Source organism: Anguilla anguilla, chromosome 8 (genome assembly GCF_013347855.1).
Source record: "Anguilla anguilla isolate fAngAng1 chromosome 8, fAngAng1.pri, whole genome shotgun sequence".
Classification (NCBI taxonomy): Eukaryota; Metazoa; Chordata; class Actinopteri; order Anguilliformes; family Anguillidae; genus Anguilla; species Anguilla anguilla.
In genome coordinates this window covers 39169260-39195438 of record NC_049208.1, presented here as the reverse complement: position 1 = coordinate 39195438, position 26179 = coordinate 39169260, and the positions used below count along the sequence as shown (strand labels likewise).

Genomic DNA, 26179 nt, shown 5'->3' with positions numbered 1-26179 from the left:
CTGTGTGAGCCCGCGTACGGGCGCCCTTCGAGACGCTGACGTCCGTCCCCCTCTCAGACGTCTCATGTGACTACGGGCTCCGCGTTCGCTCTGATTGTGAAGGACTGAGGGAAGGCGGCCAATTAAAAGCAGATTAAAGGAAACTGCGTGTTGCATGCTCAAGGGCAAATCAACGGGACGTGTCCATGATATTGTTGCTCATGTCTATGTCCAGACATAATAGGCGTATTGTTTTGATTGATTAGTTTTGTTCATTAATAGTTTTGTTATTCAATGGACAGAACGACTACGATGATTGGTCAATAGCTATCCTTGGGACACAACAGAAAGCATTTGAGCCTCATTCTATCTATCTATATATGTCTATATATATGTATATAAAACTTGGATATAGTTTTTTAAACATTATCAAAGAAAGAGACAGTGGACAACACATGTTGGCTTCACACTCTTTAGCCCACTAGGACGAGACTAGGACTCTGTAGCCCACTAGAACATAGAGTGTACATTCTATAATATTCAAATCATAATACTTCCAGTGCATCATTTTAAGTACGCTATGATGCCTGTCACGCTGAGAGCAGAGCTAATTGACGCTGTGGTTGCCGCGTAATCCGCGGTAATCAAAGAGCTCATTCCTGAATCATCCGTCCGTCCAATCGAGTAATCAAGGACCCCGTGCCCCCCCGCCCGCCCCCCCCCCCCCCCCCCCCCCCCAGGCTACCTGACCAGGCCAGATTATCCCCTTCTATTCCCACACCAGTCGCAGAGCTCGTTTCACCACAAAGGAAGCTCTTGAAACACTGGGCAATCAAAACCCCTGCCGATGGTGCGCTGCGCTACGCTCTGCGAAGGTGAATTACATGCAAATCGCGGCCGCTATTGTTCTGAACTTAGCGCCGCGTAGCCGAATTAAAATTCGAAAAAAAGCCCCGACGATGCAAAAAAGGTCGCGTCGTGTTTCGAAACGGCTTTTGAATCGCGTATTAAAACCTCGCTGCCCCCACCTCCGCCCCTCGTGCCCGCCTCGCGCCCCCTCCCGCTCGCCGACAACTCCGCCGTGACGCGCGTGCCTCGCCGCTGCTAAGCAACGACGGGCCCGCAGACCGCCCGCCGCCGTGCTCCAGTGACGGGGGAAGCTCCGGACGTTTCCGGAACGCGAGGAGCCTCGGCCGGACGCGTCCGAAGGGCATTTCTCAGCAGCGGAGTCTGCGAGGTTCGCCCTTAAAAATGACGACGCGTAGCTAACCGGAACCCAAATCGGTTTATAAGTCTTGGCGGGCCCGGCGCGCACTTGAAAGCGAACCCTTGGGGGAAGTATGAAAGGGAACCGCGGGGGAAGTATTTATTTGTCTGTACAAAGCTGACCACTTTCCAGAATCGTACGCGGTGGGGACTTCCAACTCCGACTATTTTTTCTCTGGGTTTTGTTTTTTTTCTCAACGAACAACACGAGACTCGTTTTCAAAACACGCGGCGACTCCCGTTCTTCTTGCTACAGTTGTTTTGTGAAGCTGACCCCGCTGTGAACCTGGAGCCTCGTCGTCTTGTTTTCTCAGCTGTGCCGGCAGACGGGGCCGCCAAATGTTTGTTTCCCCACGTCGGCCGGATTAATAAGCATCCCGACGCTGCTGTTTATCCTGCGTCCTGCGGTTGCTAATAAAGGAAATCCTCCCGTCGATTAAATCGGCTTTCTGTTTCGAGAGGCCGTTTCGTTTTGAGTCTCCTTTTCTCTGGGGGGGGGGGGGGGGGGAATATTCTTGTTTGATGAGTGCACAGGATCACATTCTTGTGTCTGTTTTATGGTAAGCTGATAAAAAAAAAAAAGTACTCTGTCGATAAGGACGTCTTGCTTTTGGCGACCGGCGGCTCATCGTCGCGATCAATTGACGAGGAGGAAGGAAAATGAGAGATGGCTATCGGAGCTCGCGGCGGGGACTGCCGTTCCGCGGACGGCCGGCTCGAGAGAACTGTCGGGACGCGTCGGCGCTACGCGCGAGATTTCCGGTCTTCCGGTGCAGGAAACGCGGCGTCCGCTCGGAGAGATCAGCGGAGTGTGTGGGACTGGTCAGATGAGACAGACGGAAAGATCTGGAAACGGGGAGGGGGGAGGGGGAGGAGGGGGGATTCTGAGGGATTTCCAGCATTGATCTTTGGTCGCACCTGCTCTGGTTGCTGGGATCGTTTTTCCCTCGTCTGGGTTCCCGCGGCCGGGAGGCCGGGCCGGCATGTGGAGGAACTGAGACGCAGGTGCTGCATTGTTACAGAGGAAATGAACGCGCCGGGCCCCCCGTCCAGAGAGCTGTGGCCTGTGCAGCACGTGGGGGCCCGGGAGGCCTTCGATCTCCACGGTGACGGGGACACGCGGACACCGGCTAGCGCCTCAGCTGCGGCGCGTGAAGCTGACCCGTGAAGCTGACCCGCGGGGGGCTGCCCTGGCATCCTGGCACCCTGGCACAGTGCTCGCTCTCCAGGGACACTGTCGTGTGCTCCCTTCTCAAAGTCTCTGCCGCAGCACGCCCACCCATCTCCAGTACCTTCGCTTCGTTAAGGGAACAGCTAACAGTCATGGTTATGAGGCCATTTTATAAACGGCCCAGTTACTGTAACTGTTATGGTTGGCTTTGCAGACTGCGGCAGCTCCAATTAGAGCAGAATGGAGTTTTTTTTTTTTTTCCCCCGCCTTGTCTTTGTATTTAAATTCAAAGCCATACCAGGGGTGCAGCTACAATTAGCTCTTTTTAATGAGGTCTTAAAGCATTCCTTACCTGGAGTTTTAGCTAATTGTTTATCTTAATTATAAACAACTGCCAACAAACCCTTGCAAGAGCTAGCATACAAGCACTATACAAGATCTTATTTTACTGTATTGCAATTGTTTTGTCTCAAGCTCCTCATTGTCTTTTGAGCTACGGAGATTTGCAGTTCTTTTCTTTGCACAAAAATATTTTTTCCCCCCCCATTCAAAAAATCCTGCCTGACCTTAGGTTGTATAAATGCGCGTAAGGCTGTTTTTGTCGGAAGAAATATTCCGTCCAGAGGAGAGAACATTTGATTAATTATCGCCATTAGCGCCGGGCTAGCACTCCAGGTACGCTGACGTCTGAAGATAAGAGAGGTGATGTGAACACGTAGGGGTGGCCTGATTAACATTCCGCAGCGGTGAGCCCGCGGAAGCAGAAGGGCTGCATCCATCTAATCACGGCCAGCGCGGAGAGGGAAGCGGGGGGTCATTGATCCCATCCTGGAAGTCGCGGGTACAGTCAGTTCTTTATCGCCATATACGGGTACGGGGGGAGAAGTCGTTCCTGATTCCTCCTCCTCCTCCAGCAGGGAGGTCCAGAAAGCTCCAAAGTAATCAAGAGAGTGCCAGGAAACCGGACGACTCGCTGTCAAGTTCTAAAAAAGTCATAAAACGCCGCTTTTCCGTGCCAAAAAAACCACTTCAATTCGCCGTCTCTCCGCCAGAAATAAATAAATGATCTTTGTAATACACAGATTCGGGGACATAATTATGTAGCTTCGCTTTTGCTCCCTCAGTGTTTGTAGACTCGAGCTCTTTTTATTCGGGGAGCCCGGCTGCGCGCCCGCGTCCTGCGTGACCCCGCGTCCTTAACGACGAGCGTTGCTGCTCGCCGCTGCTCGTTGCTGCTCGCAGGGGTGTGCGCATGCACACAGTGATTAATGGCTCTCTGTCACTCTATTGAAGGGCTGAAAGGAAGTCGATGTGTCAGCGTCTCGGTAAGCTGTCCGGCGAAGTCGGGTACGTAAACAGGAGTTGCCAGGCTAGCGGCGCTGGGAGAGAGGCGGACACAAAGGAGAAGCCTCAAATTATTACCCGAGGAGCCGCGGGAGGCCTCGTGCCGCGGCGGCGGCGGCGGCGGCGGCGGCGGCGGCGGCGGCGGCGGGCGATAACCGCTATCTCCAGACCGACAGCGACGCCATCATTGTTCGCTTTATTTGTCATTTCCAGACGCGTTGCGGCCGATCGCGCGCACGCTGTGTTCTGATAGGCCAGACGGTCGGTTGCTCGCGCGCTGCGTGGCACCCTTCCCTAGACACGCTGAAGACCAGACGGAGCCTGGTATTTCAGAATGTGCGTTACAGATGGGAATTCTGTACCGTGGAAGTCTTTGGCGGCACCCTTTTAAGCGTTGCTATAGGGACGTGCAAATCGGAAACGGCATGTCGTTCAGTGTTCCCTGCAGTGATTGGCCTGAACGTATCCGAGTAAAAGCACTTTAGTTACCTCCTGCGCCCATTATGGCCACTGTCTTTACGTGGTGACATCGTGCCCTGACTGACTGCTACTATCGGTTGTGTTCCTAATGACATCAGCAACAGCAGCGTTCAGCGGATAAAACTTTTAAGAGCAAAATGTTTTTAATTTTCCTCATCGCATTTTCTGTAGAAAAAAAGAGAACAGGGAGGTTCACAGGAACTTGTGAAATTATGACAATGATGTACGTGATGCACAGTTCGAGCAGCACTTGGAAAATGAAGCTTTAAGTAGTGTACTCGCATCTGTGCTTGCATCGCGATGACAGACAGAGTGTGTGATCGTCTGTTTAAAAGTGAACAGTTGGGCTTTTTGTTTAATTTCATGGGCAGACGTGGATATCGGTTGAAGTAAAATTATAAATGCCGGAGTTTGCGCGAGAGAAAGATTTTTTGCGACCTTGAATTTCAGCTTGAAAATGGAAAAGGTTCTGAAGGACGGTGAGTTTAGTTTAGTTTATAGGCATTTAGCAGACGCTCTTATCCAGAGCAGCTTACATTGTATCCAGTTATACAGCTGGATATATACTGGAGCAATACAGGTTAAGCACCTTGCTCAAGCATACAACGGCAGTGTCCTATCGGAGAATCAAACCTGCGACCTTCAGGTTACAAGACCAACTCCTTTAGCCGTTATACTACACCTGCCGGTGAGGACAACATTTTCATCAAGTTAATTTTTTAAATTATGCAAAATTGAAAGAGTATAGAGAAAAACATTTTATTGCAGCTTTTTTGGCATTGTGGCTTCAAAATTGGCACATAAAAAGTGTAGACAGGCACATGTGTGTGCACGCATGCACACACGTACACATGTATACACACACGTACACGCACACGCACATGCTCACACAGTACCTTGTCGGACTTCAGTGTTGGCACATATAATTAGTTATTTTTCATCCCACCTTGATTTTATTATATATTTTGGAGGTTAAGCGACACCTTTCACTTCATCTTTTCAGTCGTGCTTCCTTTATCTAATCAACACCCTTGACTAATTTTATGTGCAAAGTGGCAATTTTCACAACTCTTTTTGTCCTGACTTTGCTTGTTATGTTTCCGAACGGAAATTATTATGTAATTGATCCTTCTTTGAGGACTGCTTTGAAGGAGTAAATTGCATGATTCTCCTTCTTTGCAGATCGCTGACAGGAAAGTATAATGACATGGTCTTAAAATGGCAGTGATTTTGCTGTAATTGAAAAGAGATGATTCGCTTCGGTGTGGTCATGTGACCCGGTTCCGGACACCTGCTCCCATCTTTTTTATCCCAGTAGGAAAAAAAAAAAGGATCAGTCTTTGAAAAAGGGGAACTTATCTTCTTTGCCACCTTTAAAGAAAAGTGGGAAAGAATCCACTGTGGACCCAAGATGGATTCCAAAGAATGAGCGGGGCGCAGGGCGAGATAAGAATACAGCGACCCGGCTTTGTTGAAGTGATTTCGTTTGTGGAATGGGGAAAAACCCGCCGCGTTCTGACCCGGGACCGCGGCGGGAGCGTGCCGCGCCCCTCCGAAACCCCGCTCCTCTTTTTTTCACAGTGGATAACCCTCCAGGCAAGCGGCGGGGTCCTGCAGGGAGCCCACAGATGTGATTTTACCATTATCTCCCGTCCCGTAGATCTGTGAAAGCCCGCCCGCCCGCCCGGCCTTTTCACCCGAGTCGCTGTTGCCTGGCAACGCCCTCTGATTACGCTCCGGTAGCGGAGAGTCAGCTGGCGAGGGCGAGCGCTCGGATGGCCTGTTTGGGGTTTTTTTTAATGCCTTTGGCTCCCAGGTCCAGCAGTTGAAAGGGGGAAATGTTTGTAATGTGGCCGCCATGATTTTGATCTTTTTTTTCCGATAGGCTCGGAGTCCATTCCAGTTTAAAATCAGCGTCTGATTCATGCTTCTCATGGAAAAGCTCAGTGCACCCTGGACTCCATACAGACTAAATCGTTTCAGTGGACAGGGCCCTGATGCTAAATATTTAACGCTATGGATTTTTTTAACCCACGTTTCTTATTTATTATCTTGAGATAAATGTAACAAGATGAGGGGGCGTGTTGTTTTGAAGAGAACACAAAACTGAAAATTCAAGTGAAAATGATTACAAATTAGGCACTAATGAAATGTGTGAACTCGTGTCTCTCTCATAAGCAATAACCGCGAACATGCTTCAGTACTTAAGGATGAAAGGGGAAATGCAGGGAGTTGAAATCATATGAATTAAATATGTTCTGTGATCAGTTATCGTCAGAATGAACATGTCTGTGCTGAAGCATGAAAGTCAATCTGCATCGGCACTGTGCTTTTGGGATTTTGTGGTGGATGCTTGTTTGTTTGTTTGTGAGGAAATGTCGCTTCGACAATCCTCAAGTGTTTTAAAGTGCACCTTTTGCTTGTAGTGCAAATATCATTCAGGAAGGCAAACCGTTAGGATCTGCAGGGACTGTAACAGTCACAGACCCTCAGAGCTGATGCTTCTGCTGTTAAATATAGGTGATAAGAACTTAAGAACTAAGAACTTATGGTCAGTGGTGTAAAACTAATTGTTGGCACTGGACAGCCTATGCAGTGGCCAGCTCGCTACCGTTCTGTGACTAGAATATAGAACGGTTCTGCGTAACACATGGGACTGCGTGCCTGAGCCAATCGTTTAATCGCACGGGGAACTTATGACACCATCAACCAAACAGCATGGGGGGAGGAGAGGGGCGGAGCCTCCATCCTCCATGGTTTGTTTGCCTGGTAAAGCCACTGCTCTCTTCCAGGGCCCCAGACCGAGGCTGAATATTCTGGCACATCCACTGTTGTCCTTGAAGCACCAGTCCACTCTCAGTCTTATGTTCTCTTTTTTTCTTATTTATTTATTTATTTCTTTCTTTATTTCTTTTTTTTTTACCCAAGGACGAACTTTGCAGAAAAGCTATTACTTGAATGGCTTGGCGTGAATTTTCACTCCTAAAAAATGCCAGAACTCTCAGCCGAAGGCCGTAGGCTACCGTTTTAGAAGAGGTTTCATGGCAGCGTGACAGTTTAGCTGTCCTCTCCTGTTACTTGTTTTCATCGTGTGTTTACCTTTTCCAAAATGAATCCTCCCGGCTATCCAAAGTCGTGTTGAAATTTTGTTTGACAAAATCAATTAGAAAGAAAGATAAATTAATGTAAGTTACAAATGATTTGTAATTATATGCAAAAAACTGACATACCTCGTACAATACGTAGTAGAACAGTGTTTGCACGCCAGTGTTTATAAAGTTTACACTCGTGATAAATATAACAAGATCAACAAAAATCCAAAGGCAAGTAAAAAGAGCAGCTGTCACTTTTCGAATTCAGTCATTGCAGCCATTTTGACTGTTCAAACCACGCAATCCAGCATTTTCATGTGAGCCCGAAATATCTATTTTTGACCTGTCATGCTTTGCCGTGACTGAAGAAGAATGAGCTGATAAGTGTAGCAGATTTTTCATTTTCAGAGTTCCAGTGTGTTGAAGGATTGTGAACACCCTTTTGTTTCAGAAGAAAAATTACTTAAAATGACAAATTGCTTCTGCCTGCGAGAGCGAATGTTTTCACGGAAGTTTGCTCACTTCAGTGATTTATTTTAGCCACAGCTTAAACATGTTATGGTCCACTGCATAGCCTGCTAATTAACAGCATGGTTCATTTTTTGATTTACTTTATAAAATTTAGTTGAAGGAATGATTAAAGAGACAAAATATGTAAAAAAAAAAAAAAATTTAAAGGACATATTTAACTTTTTTTGATTAAGCATTTTGGAATTATATGCGGCATTATATATTTTTTGTAGAGCTCCGTTGAATAGGTAAAAGAGCAGGTTCTGGCGAGTAATTTTATCAGCTGCTCTTGATATTGATATCAATCATCAAAAAAGGCGTCTGTTAAGACTTGTGAGGGCCTAAGGACCTCAGTGAATCAGGAGTTTATATGCTTGTATGAAGACCATAAAACCAATGATTCTGGGACTAAGAATTTGGTGGCAGGCGTGCAATTTGGGCATAATTTAGGGGCAAGCAGTAAATTTTTGAAAACCCGAGTCCCTCCAAAAGCAAAGAAGCCCGATACGTAAATTGTTCTGAAACGGAACGTTTGTTAGCTTTTCCACCATTTCGGGCCGTGTTGCTATGTACTGGTTTTCCCCCCTGAAGCCGGCCGCGCTAATTTACAGCGTTCGCGCATTCGAGTTAGCCCGGCCTCTCCCCTTTCACTACACAAAGGTACGACGGCGTCCTCGCCCCGAGTGGAACTGCGTTGACGGGGCATTTTCAGACACGCTGATTGATGCCCCTGCAATTGTGGCTGAAACCTCGGTAGAAACAACACGCGCCAGGCGAAAGAAGACGATAATTTTCGGTCGTTCCTTCAGCTTGGATTGAAAAACGGCAGTGTATGCCAGCCTTCAGGCGACGCGTCGCCCGAGTTAGCCTCCAGAATGCTTTCGTAGTTCTTTGCCCTTTTCCCCAGAATTCAAATACTCCTTTTCTGACGCTTGATGCAAGAGAAATTACTTCAGTTTGACGGGACTTGGAAGGCTCTGATTGGATGGCTCCCACCTATGGGCTCCAATAACTCTTCTGTGACTTATTTAGCGGTCTAATTTATCTGTTTAATTACATTCCCAGGCCTTTGGTCATGTCAGTTCATGCAATATTCTCTCGTAACTTTCAGATTTGCATAAGCCAGTATGCCACTGATAAATTGGATGTGTTGCATCCGAGGCAGCAATAACTTTCCTCGAAAAACACTCAGGACTTATTGCGCTTAAAGACATTAAATGTTTTCGGGAATTTGGGATTGTATAGCCAATCAGATTTTGAGGCGATCAGCTAGACAGATAACGGACAGTTTTTGTCGGAATTGTATCATTCGACTTTCGAAAAAAGTTCCATGGGATCTTTAATACCCACAGGCAGGGCCCTGGCTAAACTTCAGACATTAAAGATGATGAAAACTTTATTTGTCTTGCTTCTTTTTGCTTCTTAGATTTTGACTATTTTAACTGGGCTCGCATTTTAATGGTATTGAAATGGCCGCACTTAATGCGGTGTCGTTTTGAATTAAGTTGTGCGAGTTACTTCAGCACTTAGTCTCTCTGAGAGTTCACTCTGACATTAACGTGACAATTATGCTCTGTATTTGCATAATAATGGAAATTCACATCGATACTTATTCAGTTATGCAATGACTTGGTAATAATTAACTCCTCCAGTTTTTTTTCAATTAATTTTTTTAAGCTTCTAAAAATGAGTGATGAACTGAATCCTTTTTGCCTGGGTTAAAATCCTTAAGTTGTGTAGTTTATACTTGGCTCGTATGATTTTTTCCTGAGTCCAGTGAACAGTTGATCAGTAGTTGTCACCTCTTACAGATCTAAGTCGTAACACAGTTTGTGCTTTATGGTTACTAGCCTTTGTCATGTACATGCATATGCCCAAGTTTCATTGCTTGGGTTTTGGGTTTCGGTGCAGCCCGCTGTGGATGGGCATGTAATGGGGCAGCTGTGATGATCGGGGTGAAACATTAGGTGAAGGAATACTATTTATAATGAGTTTGATTGTATTTGTGAAACAATCATGTTAAAAGGATGACTTGCATCTCTGAGAGAAGTTACCCCTAAGAAACATTTAATGGGGAAACTTGCACCGCAATATCCTGGCACACTGTTTGCAAATAGGCATTGTTTCCTGAAGCTTATCATCAGTCTATGTCAAAAGACCTGGTTGCTGTAATGATGCTTCATATCACACCCAAACACAAACTGCTGAATTTCCCAGCAAAAGTAACAGTTAAAACTGGAAGTGACTCTTGCTCCGTGGGAAAAGACCTTTTGCAGCGAGTCAGCTGGATGAGCAATGTGAAGAAAGATTGTGAATGACATAAAAGCTCAAATGGTGCAACAAAAGGCAGTCAATAATAATTTTGGTGTTCGTTTGTTCGTTTTATAATTCACTTTTGTGTCAATGTCATTTCGTATTTTTGTCTATAAACCTAATTGCCGAAAACACAGAGATCTCAATCTCAGATGCTTTTACACGTGAAATAGCATAGATCCTAAACTTAACCTCGGCAAAATTCAGAAATGATCGCAAGACGTATTCATTCGTGTGTTTTTCGGCCATGTGTACATACATTTGGAAAGCAACTTTGAAAAAATTAATTCAGGAAATGTGTTTGGGAGTGAACCAAACTGAAGCGCAATTTATGAAGTCATGTCCCTGCCCTGTCAACGGTTCGTTTGTGGCGTTTTCGCTTCTACCACGAACATTTGAGAATTATAATACACAGAGAAGGTGCCTAGTCCAGGGTAATGAAACATGAAACTGTGAGGCTTGAGGACAGCACTCTATTCATAGATGTATTCATTTAAGGAATCAAGGGAAAACGAGACTGACGCGCTTCGGAGGCAAGCTCCTTCATCACTAGTTTATTCTAGTGTCTTAATACTTTTTTCCGTTCCTGTTTGAAGTGAGTTCTGAATCCCATCAGAATGGATCCCGGCGCTTCGGCCAGGAGGCTTAGTAAACCACCGGCTGCGAACGGCTTCTCCCAGCCCTCAGAAGGCTCCGTGTGATTTGGGAGGACGTGTACTGAATCAGCCTCACCCCTTGTATCCCTTTCACAGCACATCACTCCGGACAGTTACATTCCATGTCTGACTGACCTGTGCAAGGCATTATGGGAAGTGATGCTCAGCTACCATCGGACCATGCAGTGGCACGAAGAGCACGACAGCGAGGACGCGGCCCCCGCCCCAGGTAAGCTTTTAGCATGTGGGTACCGGGACGGTATCGATTTTCATTTGTCCTTTGGCAAGGTCTGCTGTGTTCACCTTGCAGGCTGCGAACCTTGCAGTGATTGCCCTCGAGAGGCTCTCTCATTGGATATCCTGAATCAATTTAAGGCAGGCCGGTGGGGGGTCATGTTTCATCTCTTCTGAGCGCCGGGCGCTTCGTGGATTTAAAAAGCACCACAACAGCCCTTTATAGTAAGAGGCCCGAAGCTTTCAATGTGCACTGATTGCGTAGGAAACACCGACCACCCCAATCAGCGGAGGCAGCCGAGCCGACCGCGGCGGGGAACATTGCCTGTGCTGTTATTCTGGTGGCTCCGCTAGGCATGCTTCCAGAGTCAACGAGTAGGCCCGGAACAGAACGCTTTATTGACTCTGAGATTGTGAATTGACTGAAGTTCCAGGAGGAAAATGTTTATATTTGCCTTTAGAAAGTTTCACAGGAAAGCTTTGAGGATAAGTATGGGCATTTTTTAAATTAGGTCTAAATTCAAGGATACATACAGCTGTTTTATGAAAACTTTTCACTGTTTTTGCCTTTGTGTTATCATTTAGGAAGTATATATAACAGGAGCTTTAAAGTCATTTTAAGTTTTCTGGAAGCACTAAAATTTGGCTAAAAATCAGCCCAGTTTGGAAGTAGGATATAGTGTGCCAGTCACACCAGGGGGGCTGTACAAGTCTGTAAATTGTAAATTTATTCATGTGCCTATTATTTGCCTAATTTTAATCATCAACACTATGGGCCCTAATTGGCTCCTTGTACAGTAAAATAACTGAAATGATCCGGATGCAAGAGAGGGTAATGATGCAAGTCTTGACTGTTGGTGGGATGGAATGGGGATGTTGTGTTGAAGGTTCTAGGTCATCTTTTATTCCTCCCAGAAGAGTCATTATATCACAGAAGTCGCAGGTGTCAGTGATTCTATGCTTTTTGTCTCTTTTTTGGCAGTTCCATGTCATTCCCCATTTTTAGTTCCTTCTGTGGTTTTTCAGTAGTTCTGTGTGGTAACTGTAACACGGTCTGCAGTCAGTAATAACAGCTGACCTTTCAAAGGCTTAAACCTTGCAATGTAGGCTACAGCATGTCCCAAATCTAACTAAAGTAATAAAAAAACGCACAGTAACCCTGTTTTTTTAAATTACTTTATTAATGCAATCGGATCATGCTCTGTTTCTAACAATGGTCTGTTAAATGCAAAAAGCATGCTTTTTCTGTGTTGGACAAACACGGTTTAATGCACCAGCCTATCAATGCATTTACTCTTTTTTATTTTAATAACTGCAACTGCCCACTGATTTTTTGCAACTTCAAGCACTTGGTACTGTCGCTACTGTCACACTTTTGATTTAAATCATTTCCCACTGCTGCGCATGAGATCTTTTGGTGAATATATTATATTAATTTTTTTTAACTCTCCACGATTTCTGCCTCTCTTTTTTATTTTCTGTGAGTTTGTCATAACTGCTCCATGACTGTAACACCCGGCCTTAATTATTGTGTGGCTGAATAATCTCTACCATTTCATGATTTTTTGCTTGGGGAGTTGAAATAATGTGATTCTTGTAAACGTTCCCTCAGTACATCTTCAATGCCTATTCCTGTTTCTCCATCCTGCTTGCGCATTCATTTATGCCTGCTCTTTAGAGGTGAAGAAATCTCATGCAAAAATCGACCCTCGTTAATTGCGCGAACTTCAGTAATTTCAACCGAATACGTAACCAGCCAATATAATATCTCTGCCCGCTGTTTGCGCAATCCTCCGTTAAATGCATATGCAATAGGGAGAGAAGCGCACCTTGCGATGACTCACGTAGATGACACGCGTACTGTGCTTCCTGCCCCGTGCACCTGTTTGATGCATAATACACGTGTTTCCGGAATGCCTCAAATCTGCACTCGAAACTAGTCGCAGAAGGCTATATCTGGCCCATAGTCTTTTCGGAAGTGTATGCTGCCTGCTGTGAGCTGGGGACCATTGTTACAGTTTCTTGGAGTGATGGAATGTTGAGGAAAATTGGTGCACCAAAATGGCACTGTAACACTGTAGCTTGAATGATGTGCTTGAAAATAAAAATGAGAGTTGACTAGGTGCCAGATTAATACAAATAAAAGGAATCAAATCAAATTTACCACATCTTGTTAGTAATGTGAATTATGCTTTTAGTGGCCAGTAATGATCACATGATGACTTTCACTTCATTCTTTTCCTGGTGACCTTTGCAAGGATAACACGACTGAGTGAGCTTCTACAGTATAGTGTCGTGTTTTAATAATATCAGTGAACATATTTGAGGCAATCATTCAAAATCAGAATCTTACAGATTGTAAGGTCTGTATTTCAAATCATGCATTTTGGTTCACGTCTGGAAACTGAGATGGTCATTGCAACGCGTTAATTTTGTTAATTAGTTCTTGGTTAAGTTTGAGGTACGCTCGTTTAACTGACCACAGTATTACTGTTTTGCAATGTTCTTCTCAGTCAATGTTCATCTCAGACAAGACTATTTGAATTGAAAGGGCCGTCCACAAGCACAGACCAAACAATCGGAAGGATCTAGAAGGATTCTGTATAGAGAAATAGTCAAATATCTCCCCAGTTTGTTCACCAGTTTCATTAATTACAAAGGTGAGCGCATATGAGGGGTGCTAATAATTTTGACACCTTTTTTTCTTGTATCTTGTTTGGAAATAAAATAGTTTTTGAAGATTCAATATTGCTCATTACCTGTATTGTTCATTTCGTATAGCCTTTTTGGCTAATTTTTGTTAAGGGTTAATCTTTGTTAATATTTGTTGAAGGGCCTTCCACCTTCCTATCTTAAGGTATTATTCATAGGTAATCTGCAGCCAAGCTATTAACCTGATGATTTTAACAATAGGTGGGCAACCAAACCAAATACTATGGTTGTTTAATTTAGCTGAATGTGAGCAGAAGGATATATCTTTTTATAATTTAAGACATTTGCATTGAGATAGGTAAGCACCATTTTGTAACGCAGTACTCAGTCTCCATCATTATGTAGGCCTGCATTTTGTGACCTAACAGTTAAGTTGCATGCAAGGTGTGAATATGTTCAGGACTACTAATAGCATTATTCAGGGAGGGTCAACCCAATCAGGAGTGAGCAGAACTCAGCCAATGTGACCTCCTGTGAGGATGTTGAATATACCAACCTTATTGGGTCGACATTGCAGATCTGTTCGCCTCACTTAAGACATCTCCTGTCGTTATAGAATTTCTGCCAAGAGCTTGTGTGTGCATTGCCAACATTACCCACTGGTCCACACAAGTGTCATCTCATATTGATTTTGCATGTGAAAGTAAAACTCATTAACTTTGATTCAACAAGAAACACTTTTAAGGACAAATGCATTTCAGTCAAATAATCACACCTCAGCCTTACATACGGAAAATCACAGCAGTGTGTTCTGGACTCAAAATCCAGGAAACGGAAAAAGGCGTGGGTTGAAATGATTTTGCCTGTGCTGGAGGGGGCCTTTTTTTTTTTAAAGAGATAGTGTCCTTTCTGAAGGATCTGTTAATGTGTGTTAGAAAAGTTTTGTCTGATGGATTTGCCCTGTTTATTCCATGTTTGTTCCACCTTTATTTTTGCCCAATGTAATCTACACAAAGGCAGCGTAGATAAAGCTAGGTAAAGCACATAAGACTTCAACTAGAATTAGCCTAACTCGGAATTCAATGGGATGTGCCTTCTGTTAATCTCACTATTCCCACTTAACCCTTTAACGCAGACGCCATTCACGGGTGCTCTGTTCAAGGCTTAATAACTCCAGATGCAAGCATTACAGAGACTTGGAAAATGGCTTAAACGATGCAGGACGCTTGTACCATTTACAAGTGTACATTTTATTTTATTTTCATATATTGGCAGATATATTTTGTTTCTCAAATCAGTTTTTACTTTTATTTTTTTCTGTTTATTTCTTAATTCATTTTATTTTTTTTACCAGGAAAGTAATTTTGAAGTAGCCAATTCCCCCCTCCCCCACCAACAGTGCGATGTGTTCATTACGTTGTGCTACAGAGATGTTTCCGCATCCTTGAACTGCAATTTAGTGTCCTGGAAATGAGCTGCCTAAAAATAACGGTCACTTTTAACAGGAAAAAGGCAGGCTTGTTTGCAACTATGTGACCAGTCAGATGTCATGCTGCCAATCACTTGAACAGTTATTTTTTATTGGTTAGTACTCCGCCGTGTCTGACAAAGGGTGAGAGGAATGCTGACTTTGTGGGGCCGTGCGAATTTACTCCAGGAAGGTTTTAGATTAAAATGCATTTGCCTCGAAAGTGACTAAGTGCCTTGGATTGAATTCTCAGCTACGGTCCCGGGCGACATGATTATCTCCCACTTGACCACGCGGGGCCGTTAATGAAAGGGTCCTTTGGCAGATCACATCGGGCTGCTAATAACAGGGCGTAATCGGAAATTAGACCAGCAAACGCGTCGCGTCGAGCTGTTCGTAACAAGGTGTAATGATCTGTCGGCGAACCCCGCGATGCTCCACGTCAATCTGCCGGTTAACAAAAAAAGTCTGAAATGTCACTCGCCGCGTTGTGCGACAGGACGGCGAGGCTTTGAAAGGGAATCCGAAAATGTTTCCACGCCCTTTGAGTCCGCTGTGCTTTCTTACTGGGTACGGTTCCTGCTGTTCACGCTGATTAGTTCTTGCCTGTCACTTCAAAGAAAGAGAACTCTTTACAGAATGTGCCTTGACAGTGCCAGTCCTTTAACTGCATCTCAGTGCCGCGATGGTGGCCTACCCGAGGCCAGTATGAGCAGTCGTATTACCACGGAGTCTGCTGCATAAAAAATAAATTCTCTTAAACTGTGAGCATTGTCCATCACCTCTATGATCGTTTTAGTATCTTAATTAAAAATAAAAATAAAAACTTTTTAACACCTACTATTTTTTTGTTTGTTTTTCGTTGCCTCCTTAATTTTACGGCAACTGCAGACTTGTCCTATCGCCGAAAACCCTTCCGTGATACGCGAGATCCATTTTAGATTGAACTGGCTTTGAACCGTGTTCGCAAACGAGGGAGCAATTAAGTGATAACCTGCAGAGCAGGTGGTGCAAATAATGAAATGAGTTATTGATGTGTACCCCCGCGCTGTTCACCTATGCTCCTCCAACCGCCAGCAATTAGGTGAGTGGTTCCTAGGGATAATGATGCCGTGGTCCAATAAACAGAGAATTACATAACGTTACTGTCCAATCAGTTGCCTTAATCCGGGGGAGATTTACATAGTTTAGGCATATTATCCAGCTGGATACTTACAGGAGCAGTTCAGGGTACAGTAAGTACCTTACACAACGGTCCCACAGCTGCCAGTTATTCCACCTGGTTTAAAAATAACAATGATAATAAGAACTAAACATGTTTAATTTTGCATTTTGCAGTTTTTTAACGGTTCAGCAGTTCAAGTTTCAGCTTGGTCTGTCAGCCAGCGCTGAATTGAAGTGCAGTGATGCGGCCTACGGTTTGATAATCAACTCACTACTGGCTGGTCTGCCAGCATCCGCCATCAGACCCCTGCAGCTCATCCAGAATGCTGCAGCGCATCTAGTCTACAACCTCCCCAGACATTCCCATGTCACCCCCCTGCTCACTGACCTCCACTGGCTGCCTGTTATGGCTCGCATCAAATTTAAGACCTTGGTGCTTGCATACCAGGCAGCTAAGGGGTCAGCACCAGGGTACATTCAGAGGATCATCAGACCCTACACACCAGCCAGACCTCTCCGTTCTGCCACCTCTGGACGCTTGGCACCTCCCCCTCTTCGCGTCTGTACTTCCCGCTCCCGTCTGCTGTCTGTCCTGGCCCCTCGCTGGTGGAATGACCTCCCCGTGATGGTCAGAACAGCAGAGAATCTCACCACTTTCAAACGCAGACTGAAGACTCATCTCTTCAGGCTGCACCTCTCCCCACCCCTCCCTAGCCTATAGTTCAGCTCACTGTACCTAGCTAGGATAATTTGATTATGTTAGTGTATCTGGCAGGATTGTTTTTGTCTGATTAGGTGTGATTAGATGTGATTCCAGTGCTAGTTTGTACTTGGTAGGATTCTTGCTTGCTGAACAAGCTTACTCTACAGGGTTGGAGTCCTGATCGATGTGGTCACTTCTGGCACTACGATCCTTACTTCACTCTAGTGTTTCTTTTGCACCTCTACATCATGAACCTATGCACTTGTTGTACGTCGCTCTGGATAAGAGCGTCTGCTAAATGCCTATAATGTAATGTAATGTAATAATAACCTGACCTGAATATGCCGGAGCAAAGTTTGGCCAGCCACCCCTTAGGGTGGTGCGTAATTGACCATAATGCTGCTCAGGAAGGGCGGGTTAGACAGTGAGGTTTTTGACACCTTTATTCTATCGGAGAGACAGATCCCTCTTTCCGATGAGATCTTATGCCCTCGTTGACTGCAGAGTTCACCTTTCGCCGTTGCCATTGGAGTCACCTCCACGCAGCCCATAATAGGTGCTGGGCTGAGCTGTCGTTCAGGCGGGAAGTTTACACAGCGTAGGATGCGTCCTGAGTTATAGTGTTGTCTTTTCCGCTGTCTGCTTTATTTGTCACAACACGCATCCCCCCTGCTTAGGGCTGCATAAATTAATTATACGTGGTAACAAGACCGCAGGAGAGCTGATATAGCAAACTTGTAATTAATGTCACCGGCCAGTAAAGTGAAGCGTTACTGAAAAATGTTCCCTCCCATCTTGCTTAACACAATTTGTGTGCGTTCGCTGGCTGTCATGTTTAATAAAACTTGATGACGACGCCTGAAAGGGGAACAGTGACCCGACTGGGTGGTTTCGGTTCGCTGTGGTGTGGCTTTCTGGTGCAGAACCTTAAGTTTAATCTTCTCTCACGGACTTCATCAAAGGCGTAAATGGGATGAAGGGTTGTCCTCTGAAGGTTGAAGTTGATTTAGACCCACAATTCAATCAGACGCTGTATTTTTAATGAACACAGGCCTTGTGCGGGTTGACCTCTGCCGGCAATTTTTTTTATTTTATAAATCAAATGAAACCAGTGAAGCAAAATGAATCATTAACGACTCCTTCATTTAAAAAAAAAAAAAGAAAAACTTTTTATTACGGTGCCTGGACAGTAGAAACTTATCCTGGAGTACCATTTGTTTATTTTCTCAGTATGTGATATCTTCTCATCCTACAGAGAATCGCCGAACCAAATTTAGCGCTCTCGAAAATGCGTTATCCAAACATAGCTTTTAGCATGAAAAGGCAAGTGCTTTAAAAAGTGGCGGTGGGTGTCAATCATTCTGTAAAATCTTATGTTAATTTTCATTGGCACGAACCTCTCACTTCAGTTCCCCGTTTCTCAGTGCAGCAGGCAGAGTAGTGTTTATGGAAATAAGGCTGCAGATTAATCTGGAGGGCTTTATTGAATTGCGTGCGCCCCGAAACATTCTGAGTGCGTTCGGCTGAATCCAACCCAGAGTTCTGTGAAAGGCCCTCCAACATACCATAGAAACCAACACATTGCTCTGCAGGGGAGCACATGGATTCTTTCTTTCTTTCTTTCTTTCTTTCTTTCTTTCTTTCTTTCTTTCTTTCTTTCTTTCTTTCTTTCTTTCTTTCTCTCTCTCTCTCTCTCTCTCTCTCTCTTTCTTTCTTTCTCGGTTTTCTGTACTGAGGCACCTCCCAATAAGTGTTCAAGTACTAACATTTTAAGTTATTTTAGAAGTAGTGGGGGCGACATAGCTCAGGAGGTAAGAGCGTTTGTCTGGCAGTTGGAGGGTTGCCGGTTCGATCCCCCGCCCTGGGTGTGTCGAAGTGTCCCTGAACAAGACACCTAACCCCTAATTGCTCCCAACGAGCTGATTGGTACCTTGCATGGCAGCCTTTCACCGTTGGTGTGTGAGTGTGTGTGTGTGAATGGGTGAATGAGAGGCATCGATTGTAAAGCGCTTTGGATAAAAGCGCTATATAAATGCAGTCCATTTACCATGTCGTTTTACAGTTATGCTTATGCAAGCCCTTCAAGCCTTTCATACCCCTTTACAAATGATCGGTTAGTTTATGCTGATGGTGAAAACATTTCTGTAGTGCCAAAAATCTGTGTGCACAGCGATCCTGTTTTTTAAAGGAATGCAGTGTAGAAAATTATTGCAAAATATGCTTTCTCGAATGCGATTATCTTGTGCTAATGAATGCTTTTTAAAGCCTTTGATTGTAACCCGGTAACCCACTGTATGAATGTGTATGTGGTGTGAGATAGTGGAGTGAGATGGTGGAGCAGTGACATTTGAGATTCACAGTAGTCAGAGACAGGAGGTGCTGCTGAGCAGAACTTTGAATTCCCAGTTGACTTTGTTGGTAGACCGCAAGGGCAGGCTGGCCCTAGGATCCCACAGCTGAGTCTTGGTCTCTGCTATGCCATCAGTTGACTGGCTGGGAGTCTGCAGTCTTGGCACACGATTGGACTTGTCCTGCTGGGTGGGCGGGGTCTAAGTTGGCCAGGGTTTCAGGGTTCACCTTTAAAGGATCAGTCCCGGTTACAGCATTCCAGTGCTTCAGTGAAAAGATTCTGAATGCTGTTTCTGTGTGTCCAGCTGCATTTTTTTAGCTGTCATTCATGGTCAAGTGAAATGAGAAGCATCCTTTTGATGGGCTCTGTTGTATTTGTCATGTTTTCTTAGAATGTAATGTCCCTGGAAGCAAGTAGAATCATCTTTGACATGCTTTCACAGTTGGGAGACAGTTGGGGGATGCAGGTTTTATTCATATTTTTTAGAGGGCTTGAACTGAAACATAAAGCTTTTTTGTGATTTATGGGACTAGTTCTGGCTTTTTATGAAATAGAAAAAGAACTTTTTCACTTTTCCTTTTTCACTATGAAACATGAGAGAGAAAAGGTGCTTTCTCTCGAACAGAACTACAGAGGCTGTACTGTAAGATGCAAACCAGGATGTCCAGCTTACAGTTTGCTTAAACCTTCCTAGAAGAGCCTGCAGAGTTCTGGAAATAAGGTATTGTGGACAGATCAGACCTTGATTCACTTGTCAGAGTGATGGCTTGAGCAAAGTGTGGAGGCCAAAAGGAACTGCAAAAGGTCCAAAGCACCCCCCCCCCCCCCAATCTGTGAAATATGTTGTGGGGGTGTTATGGTTTGGGCATGTGTGGCTGCTGGTTCACTTGTCTTTATTGATGATGTGACTGCTGACAGCAGAAGGAATTCTAAAGTGTACAGAAGCATCTTATCCGCTCAAGTTCAAGCAAATGCCTCTAAACTCATTGGTCGGCTCTTCTCCTACAGCAAGACAGTGATCCCAAACATACTGCTAAAATAACAAAGGAGTTTTTCCAAGCCAAAAAGTGGAAAATTCTTGACTGATCTGATCTGAATCCAATTGAACATACCTTTTAGGCCTATATGCTCAAGAGAAAACATAAGGCAGTTAGGTGGAACTGAAGATAGCTGCAGTACAGGCCTGGCTGAACATCACCAGAGAAGATACTCGGCACCTGGTGATGTCTATGGGTCACAGACTTAAAACATACAAAAAAAGTACTAAACATGAATGCCTTAATTTACATCAAATTAATATGCTAGCTTGTGTTCTTTTTTTGGTTCTTCAGCCTTCCAGCAGGTGATCTGATTTAGACCAGCGGAGTGAACTTTGGCCGCAGTCAGGATTCACCGTCACTTTAGAATTGTACTTCAAGGCCATTAAATTTTATATACATGTGTTCATTTAACCATGTCAGGCCTGTGAACCTCCACAGCAGGCTTTGTGCAATAACGTGAATTAGCAAGAATGTGGTTTTACCTTATTTCATATGTCTGTGTGCTGTTTGTAAATATTAAGGATGAAATCAAAGGCCTCGATACCACTTGAGGATGATGTCAAGCTTTATTTTTCTTTTTTTGGAATGGTAATGGTAGTGTACTGGTTCTCAAATCTTTGTGAGAAGTGTAATTGGTGTGATTGGAATTGAATGGTGCTATATCCTAGGTTTACATTTCGGTTGAAATACAGTTACTAAAATATAAATGAAGCAGATCATTTGACCACTTGAAAATAAGGGCTTTCAAATACCTCATCACATTTTTGTATGCATATCCGATCAATGTGTCTAAGAAAGGACTGACTGACAATATTCACTTGTCTGTATAAGGAGGGATTGACTTTTCACTCATAAATTAGAATCTCTATCAATAGGCAAATTGCTTTCTGTGGCCTGTGACCAATATTTTTACTATGTTTTGACAACTGTGCTATCAGTTTCACTATTGCATCTGTGACACTTTTCAATGAGAGAGAAACTATCCCCCAAATTTGAGAAAAGGTTAGATTTAAATTAATATTATTAAAGATATATATTATTCTTCTCACTGAAATTGGAATGTTTGTAACCTTGTTGCAAGGAAGCGATTTGCAGTCTACAAAAGTGTGTGTGTACTTTTTGATAAGTCTCTTCAGAGACTCTCAGATATGTTTCATATTTCTGTTATGCTGCTCAGTTTGTGTAATAGCCAAGTGCAAATGAGAAAAAAAGAACCCTTATAATGTCTAGAACACTCAGTATGAGTGTGTTATCAACATACAGTTTCGGTTAGGACTGACTGGGTTTAGTATTCGGGGAGTGACCGTCCCAGGATATGGCTACAGTGTACCGGATACGACTTCTCTGTTCCCATTTATCAATGCTTGTCGTGGTAGCTCGGTCACTATGGATGGATCAGACAAACACTCATGTTCTTGCCACAGTTCAGTAAGCTCGATGTCTTCCCGCTCTTCTCGAACGTTTGTTTTTGCCTTGGTGCTGGTTTCTGTTCGTTATGTCTGTGTGTCTTTCTGCGGTGCTCTCTCTCTGTTCTTTGTGAACCGGGGGAACGCTAGGTTGTTTACTGGTCATTTATCATCACTTGTCCACGGTCTGTTTTGTTGAGGCGGCTGACAAAGCCCCTGTGTCGAATGCCAGAAATTGACCCGCTGTTATTAAAGAGCAATTATCAGCGCCGTAAGCACCTGGCACGCCACAGGAAGAGCACCGTTAAACCAGTGTAGACTTCCTGTGCAATGCAGACTGTCACAGAACTGTGGAAATTCAGTGTGGAGGACCAACCTTTCAACAAATTTGAAACATGTTTTAAATAGTTACTCATAGATACTGTCACATCATGTGCTGTCAGAGCTAAAAGAAAGGTAAAAGAAAAAAAAAAACTAACAGGTGTTCCTGGATATTCCAAGGCGTAACTACAAACATCAACAGATTGTTGCAGGTATTTTCAGTGAATGGGGGATGTCAGTTTTGCAGCTGATGCATGAATTTGATTTGACACAAATTATAAATACCATCACACAGAGGATTGTGTGGGAATTCCTATAGTTTGGCTTACTGTGTTCAACAGGGGGCACTAAATGACAATTATTTGCATAATTCAGAACAGATTTGTTCATGAGAATGAATGCTTACATTCTTATGTTTCTTGGTGATACAGTGGAGTTATTCCGATGTTCTGTGCTTCTGTACATCTCTCTGGATAAGTGTGTCTGTAATGTAATGTTTTTATTCTTATGGCAGTATTTGTTTAAGGCAACGGTTCCCAACCTCAGTCCTGAGGACCCCTGTGTGTGCTTGTCTTCTTTCCTACCAGTTCCAATCCCAGAATTTTAAGAAGTTGTTAATTTTTCTTAATTAGGCGCTTTTCATGTCTAGAGGGATTATTTGCCCTCTTAAGCCACAGGATAGAAATAGCTATGCATGTCATGAATATTAAAAATCTCTCGTTCACATGGTGCTATATTTCAAACAATATAAATCAATAAAAACATGAATAATAAACTGACCAAATTAAAAACTGAGGTGCATCAGTGTTTGTCAATGATTAGATGATTGTTCAAAACATGTAAATCTGCTGTTATTCTGTTTAAGAAACGTAGTTGTTTTTGTCTTAATCTTTGCAAAGGACGGTGAGTTGGAAGTGCATTGTGAATTGGGTAGGCAACATAAGGCCCTCTTCACAGGGCAGCCATCTTTGTTTTTACATGGTCTGATTTATATTCTGATTAGGCTGTTTGTCACCACTGCTGGAGCTTCATGAATATATTTTTGACATGTTATTATGTCTGGAGCACCTCCGCGTGGCAGTTGGGTTGACTGACATGTCATCCAGTGATTAAACTGTTACCTCTGGCTGATTGGTCAGAACTGGGTCCCAAAGGCTTCGCTTAACTGTTTAAAACTTTGACAGACAGAAGAGTTGCATTTCCATGGTTGTCTGTCATTACACATTCCACATCTTGTAAACAACATGTTGATTTATTAGCATGGTTCTTGACAAATGTATCAAACATACTTTTGGTTCTTATTATCAAATTATTTAAATAATGACAGTGAATCAGTGTTATTATAATTTTATCTCGACAATGAGTATAATACATTAATATTTCATAATGATGAATTGAGTGTGATTCATTATTATAAATGTAATTGATTTTATTCATTAATTTCACATACATATATTCTTGCATTTATTCATATGATTATTTATATCATAATGGCGTATTTATTTAAGTTTGACAAAAGTTGGTTTTCATAGATCCATACCTTGTTTCAGAGGTAGAATATCTGTTTAAATAAAAGTGCTGTAAGAATCAAACACCTTTGTGCTGTCAGAATCAAACACCTTTGTGCTGTAAGAATCAAACACCTTTGTGCTGTAAGAATCAAACACCTTTGTGCTGTAAGAATCAAACACCTTTGTGCTGTAAGAATCAAACACCTTTGTGCTGTCAGAATCAATCACCTTTGTGCTGTAAGAATCAAACACCTTTGTGCTGTAAGAATCAAACACCTTTGTGCTGTAAGAATCAAACACCTTTGTGCTGTAAGAATCAAACACCTTTGTGCTGTAAGAATCAAACACCTTTGTGCTGTCAGAATCAAACACCTTTGTGCTGTAAGAATCAAACACCTTTGTGCTGTCAGAATCAATCACCTTTGCGCTGTCAGAATCAAACATCTTTGTGCTGTAAGAATCAAACTCCTTTGTGCTGTCAGAATCAAACACCTTTGTGCTGTAAGAATCAAACACCTTTGTGCTGTCAGAATCAAACACCACTGTACTGTTAGACTCCAGGCATAGAATGTACGGAAAGTAATTCCAGCCCTGTCTTTGCGCTACAACAGCCTTCTGTGTGTGGGCCTGATGGCTAGCAACATTTTGTCGCTGTTTTCCCAAAACATAAGTACGGTTAGAGCAATGATAATGCACTAGGTTGCTTATCGTCTTCTGGTTGCTGTGACTGCGGCCTAACAGGCATGCCGCTTGGCTTTTGTCGTATTTTGCGTGTGTGTATTTATGAATGTGTTTTTCAAGGATAGTTTTTAGTTCCTGTTTTAAGTTACAATAATAACTGTAATGCCTTTTATGTGGTTTTCAGTCTTGGTGTCATTTTATCTTTATTTGCGTAGCATTTTGGAAAAATGATACAGTTGGGACAGTTTTGGGGCAGCAATGCTGCATTATCACTCTATACGCAGAAATTGCTTCTTGTGTTTGCCTGTGTCTGTGAAAGTACCGATTTACTTTTCTCCTTTTCGCGTGGCAGGGCCATTAACAGGTGAATTGCTTTCTCTACCCTGCGACAAGTATTGTTATTATGTCTTGACAACTATAGTGTAATTGGCATCGCGTCATTGACTGACTGAGTAACCGTTCTACAATTGAACACATCAACATTTTACCATGGGAAGTGAATGTCTGAATATATTGGATTTTTTTTTTTCCCAGCTATATTTTATTTTTTCTCTATCTCAGAACAGCTGCCATTGAGATTGCCTTGAAATGAATTGTTCAGTGTCGCACTTGTCAAGTGAGATAAGTTATGCGTTTTTATTGTTTGTGCATTTGGTCCCCCCAGCTGTGTTCTATATACAGATGTTCAGCGTGCTTGACTGACAGCACTACAGTGCCCTCCCACAGTGCAGCCATTTCGGGGCTCTTTTTCCTTTTTTGCCCTTGGTGCCTGTGGTAACTGGGAGCCAGTGCGTGCAGATGCCGCCTTGCTTTGATCTGTTTTGTTTATAAAGCTGCGAAACTAAAATTCTGTACGTCTAGTTTTGAGTTCAGGTCCGCTGCCACTAGCAAAGGGTTGTGAAGTGTCCTTATTATGCCCCACAGGGAATAACCGTCCATGTCTGCATGCTCCATCAAAAATGAACTTAACATACAGGACTGATTTCTACTCACCGGTGGCTAGGGTTACAGCTGTGGCAGTGATCAAACTCGGCACCTCATTTTCCAGAACCTTTTTGCTGAATTTTCCAGAATGGTACATTATTGTGATTGTTATTAACAATTTTCCTGCTCTTCAGAGTATATATATATATATATTTTTTTTTTTTGCCTCAGGATTTGTAACTCTGTTTCGTCTCGCTAATTAGAGGATGAGACAGGGCGGGTCTTTGGGGAACAATGGAGCCAGAGGCTGACGCCGAGTTCAGACCATCCCGGAATGGCCTCTCGGTTAAACCTTCCCCCCCCAGGTGGCTACTTCTCATTCGGCAGCTTCTTCTGTATTTCTGGACTTGTATGACTGGCTGGAACGGTAACGTAGGGCCCGGTAGGTTGAGGTCGTCCCTCTTTTTGCACGCGAATATGACGGGCTATGAAAAAATGTTAGAATTTTAAAAATTTTCAAATGTTGCGTGCGTGCGTGGGGGAGGTGCTGAGTCACTGTGCGCTATGTCATTATATGATTAAATCTTTCAATGGAGGCTCTGAATTCAGGTGTTTAATAAGTCACTTCTTTGTTCACCCCCAATTTCAGCACATTTTCAGTGACGCTACAAAGGTTCTTTCCCGAGCAAAAAAGAAATTAAGTTCAGGACATTTTCACAAGAATTTGTACGCTGTGACCCGATGCTGATGTCACTCATGAATGGAAAACCTTCCTCTTTTTTTTTGGTTTATCGAGGACACCCACGCGGTGTCACGCAGGGATGTCACGCCGCATTACTGGAATGAACAATTTAGTCAGCCGAGGCTTCTTTAGGTCCTGACAGAGCTGGAGACTGAAGAGTCTGTCTTTGATA

At 43.6% G+C, this 26179-nt stretch overlaps 1 protein-coding gene across 1 annotated transcript in view; it reads left to right on the top strand.

Annotated features, from left to right (window-relative positions):
* The window catches only part of vps50 (VPS50 EARP/GARPII complex subunit), a 131498-nt gene that overhangs the window by 40193 nt on the left and 65126 nt on the right, over nt 1-26179 (top strand). Inside the window, exon 13 of the mRNA XM_035429341.1 lies at nt 10908-11040. Coding sequence (XP_035285232.1) covers nt 10908-11040 — 133 coding nt within the window. The remainder of the gene's footprint in view (nt 1-10907; nt 11041-26179) is intronic.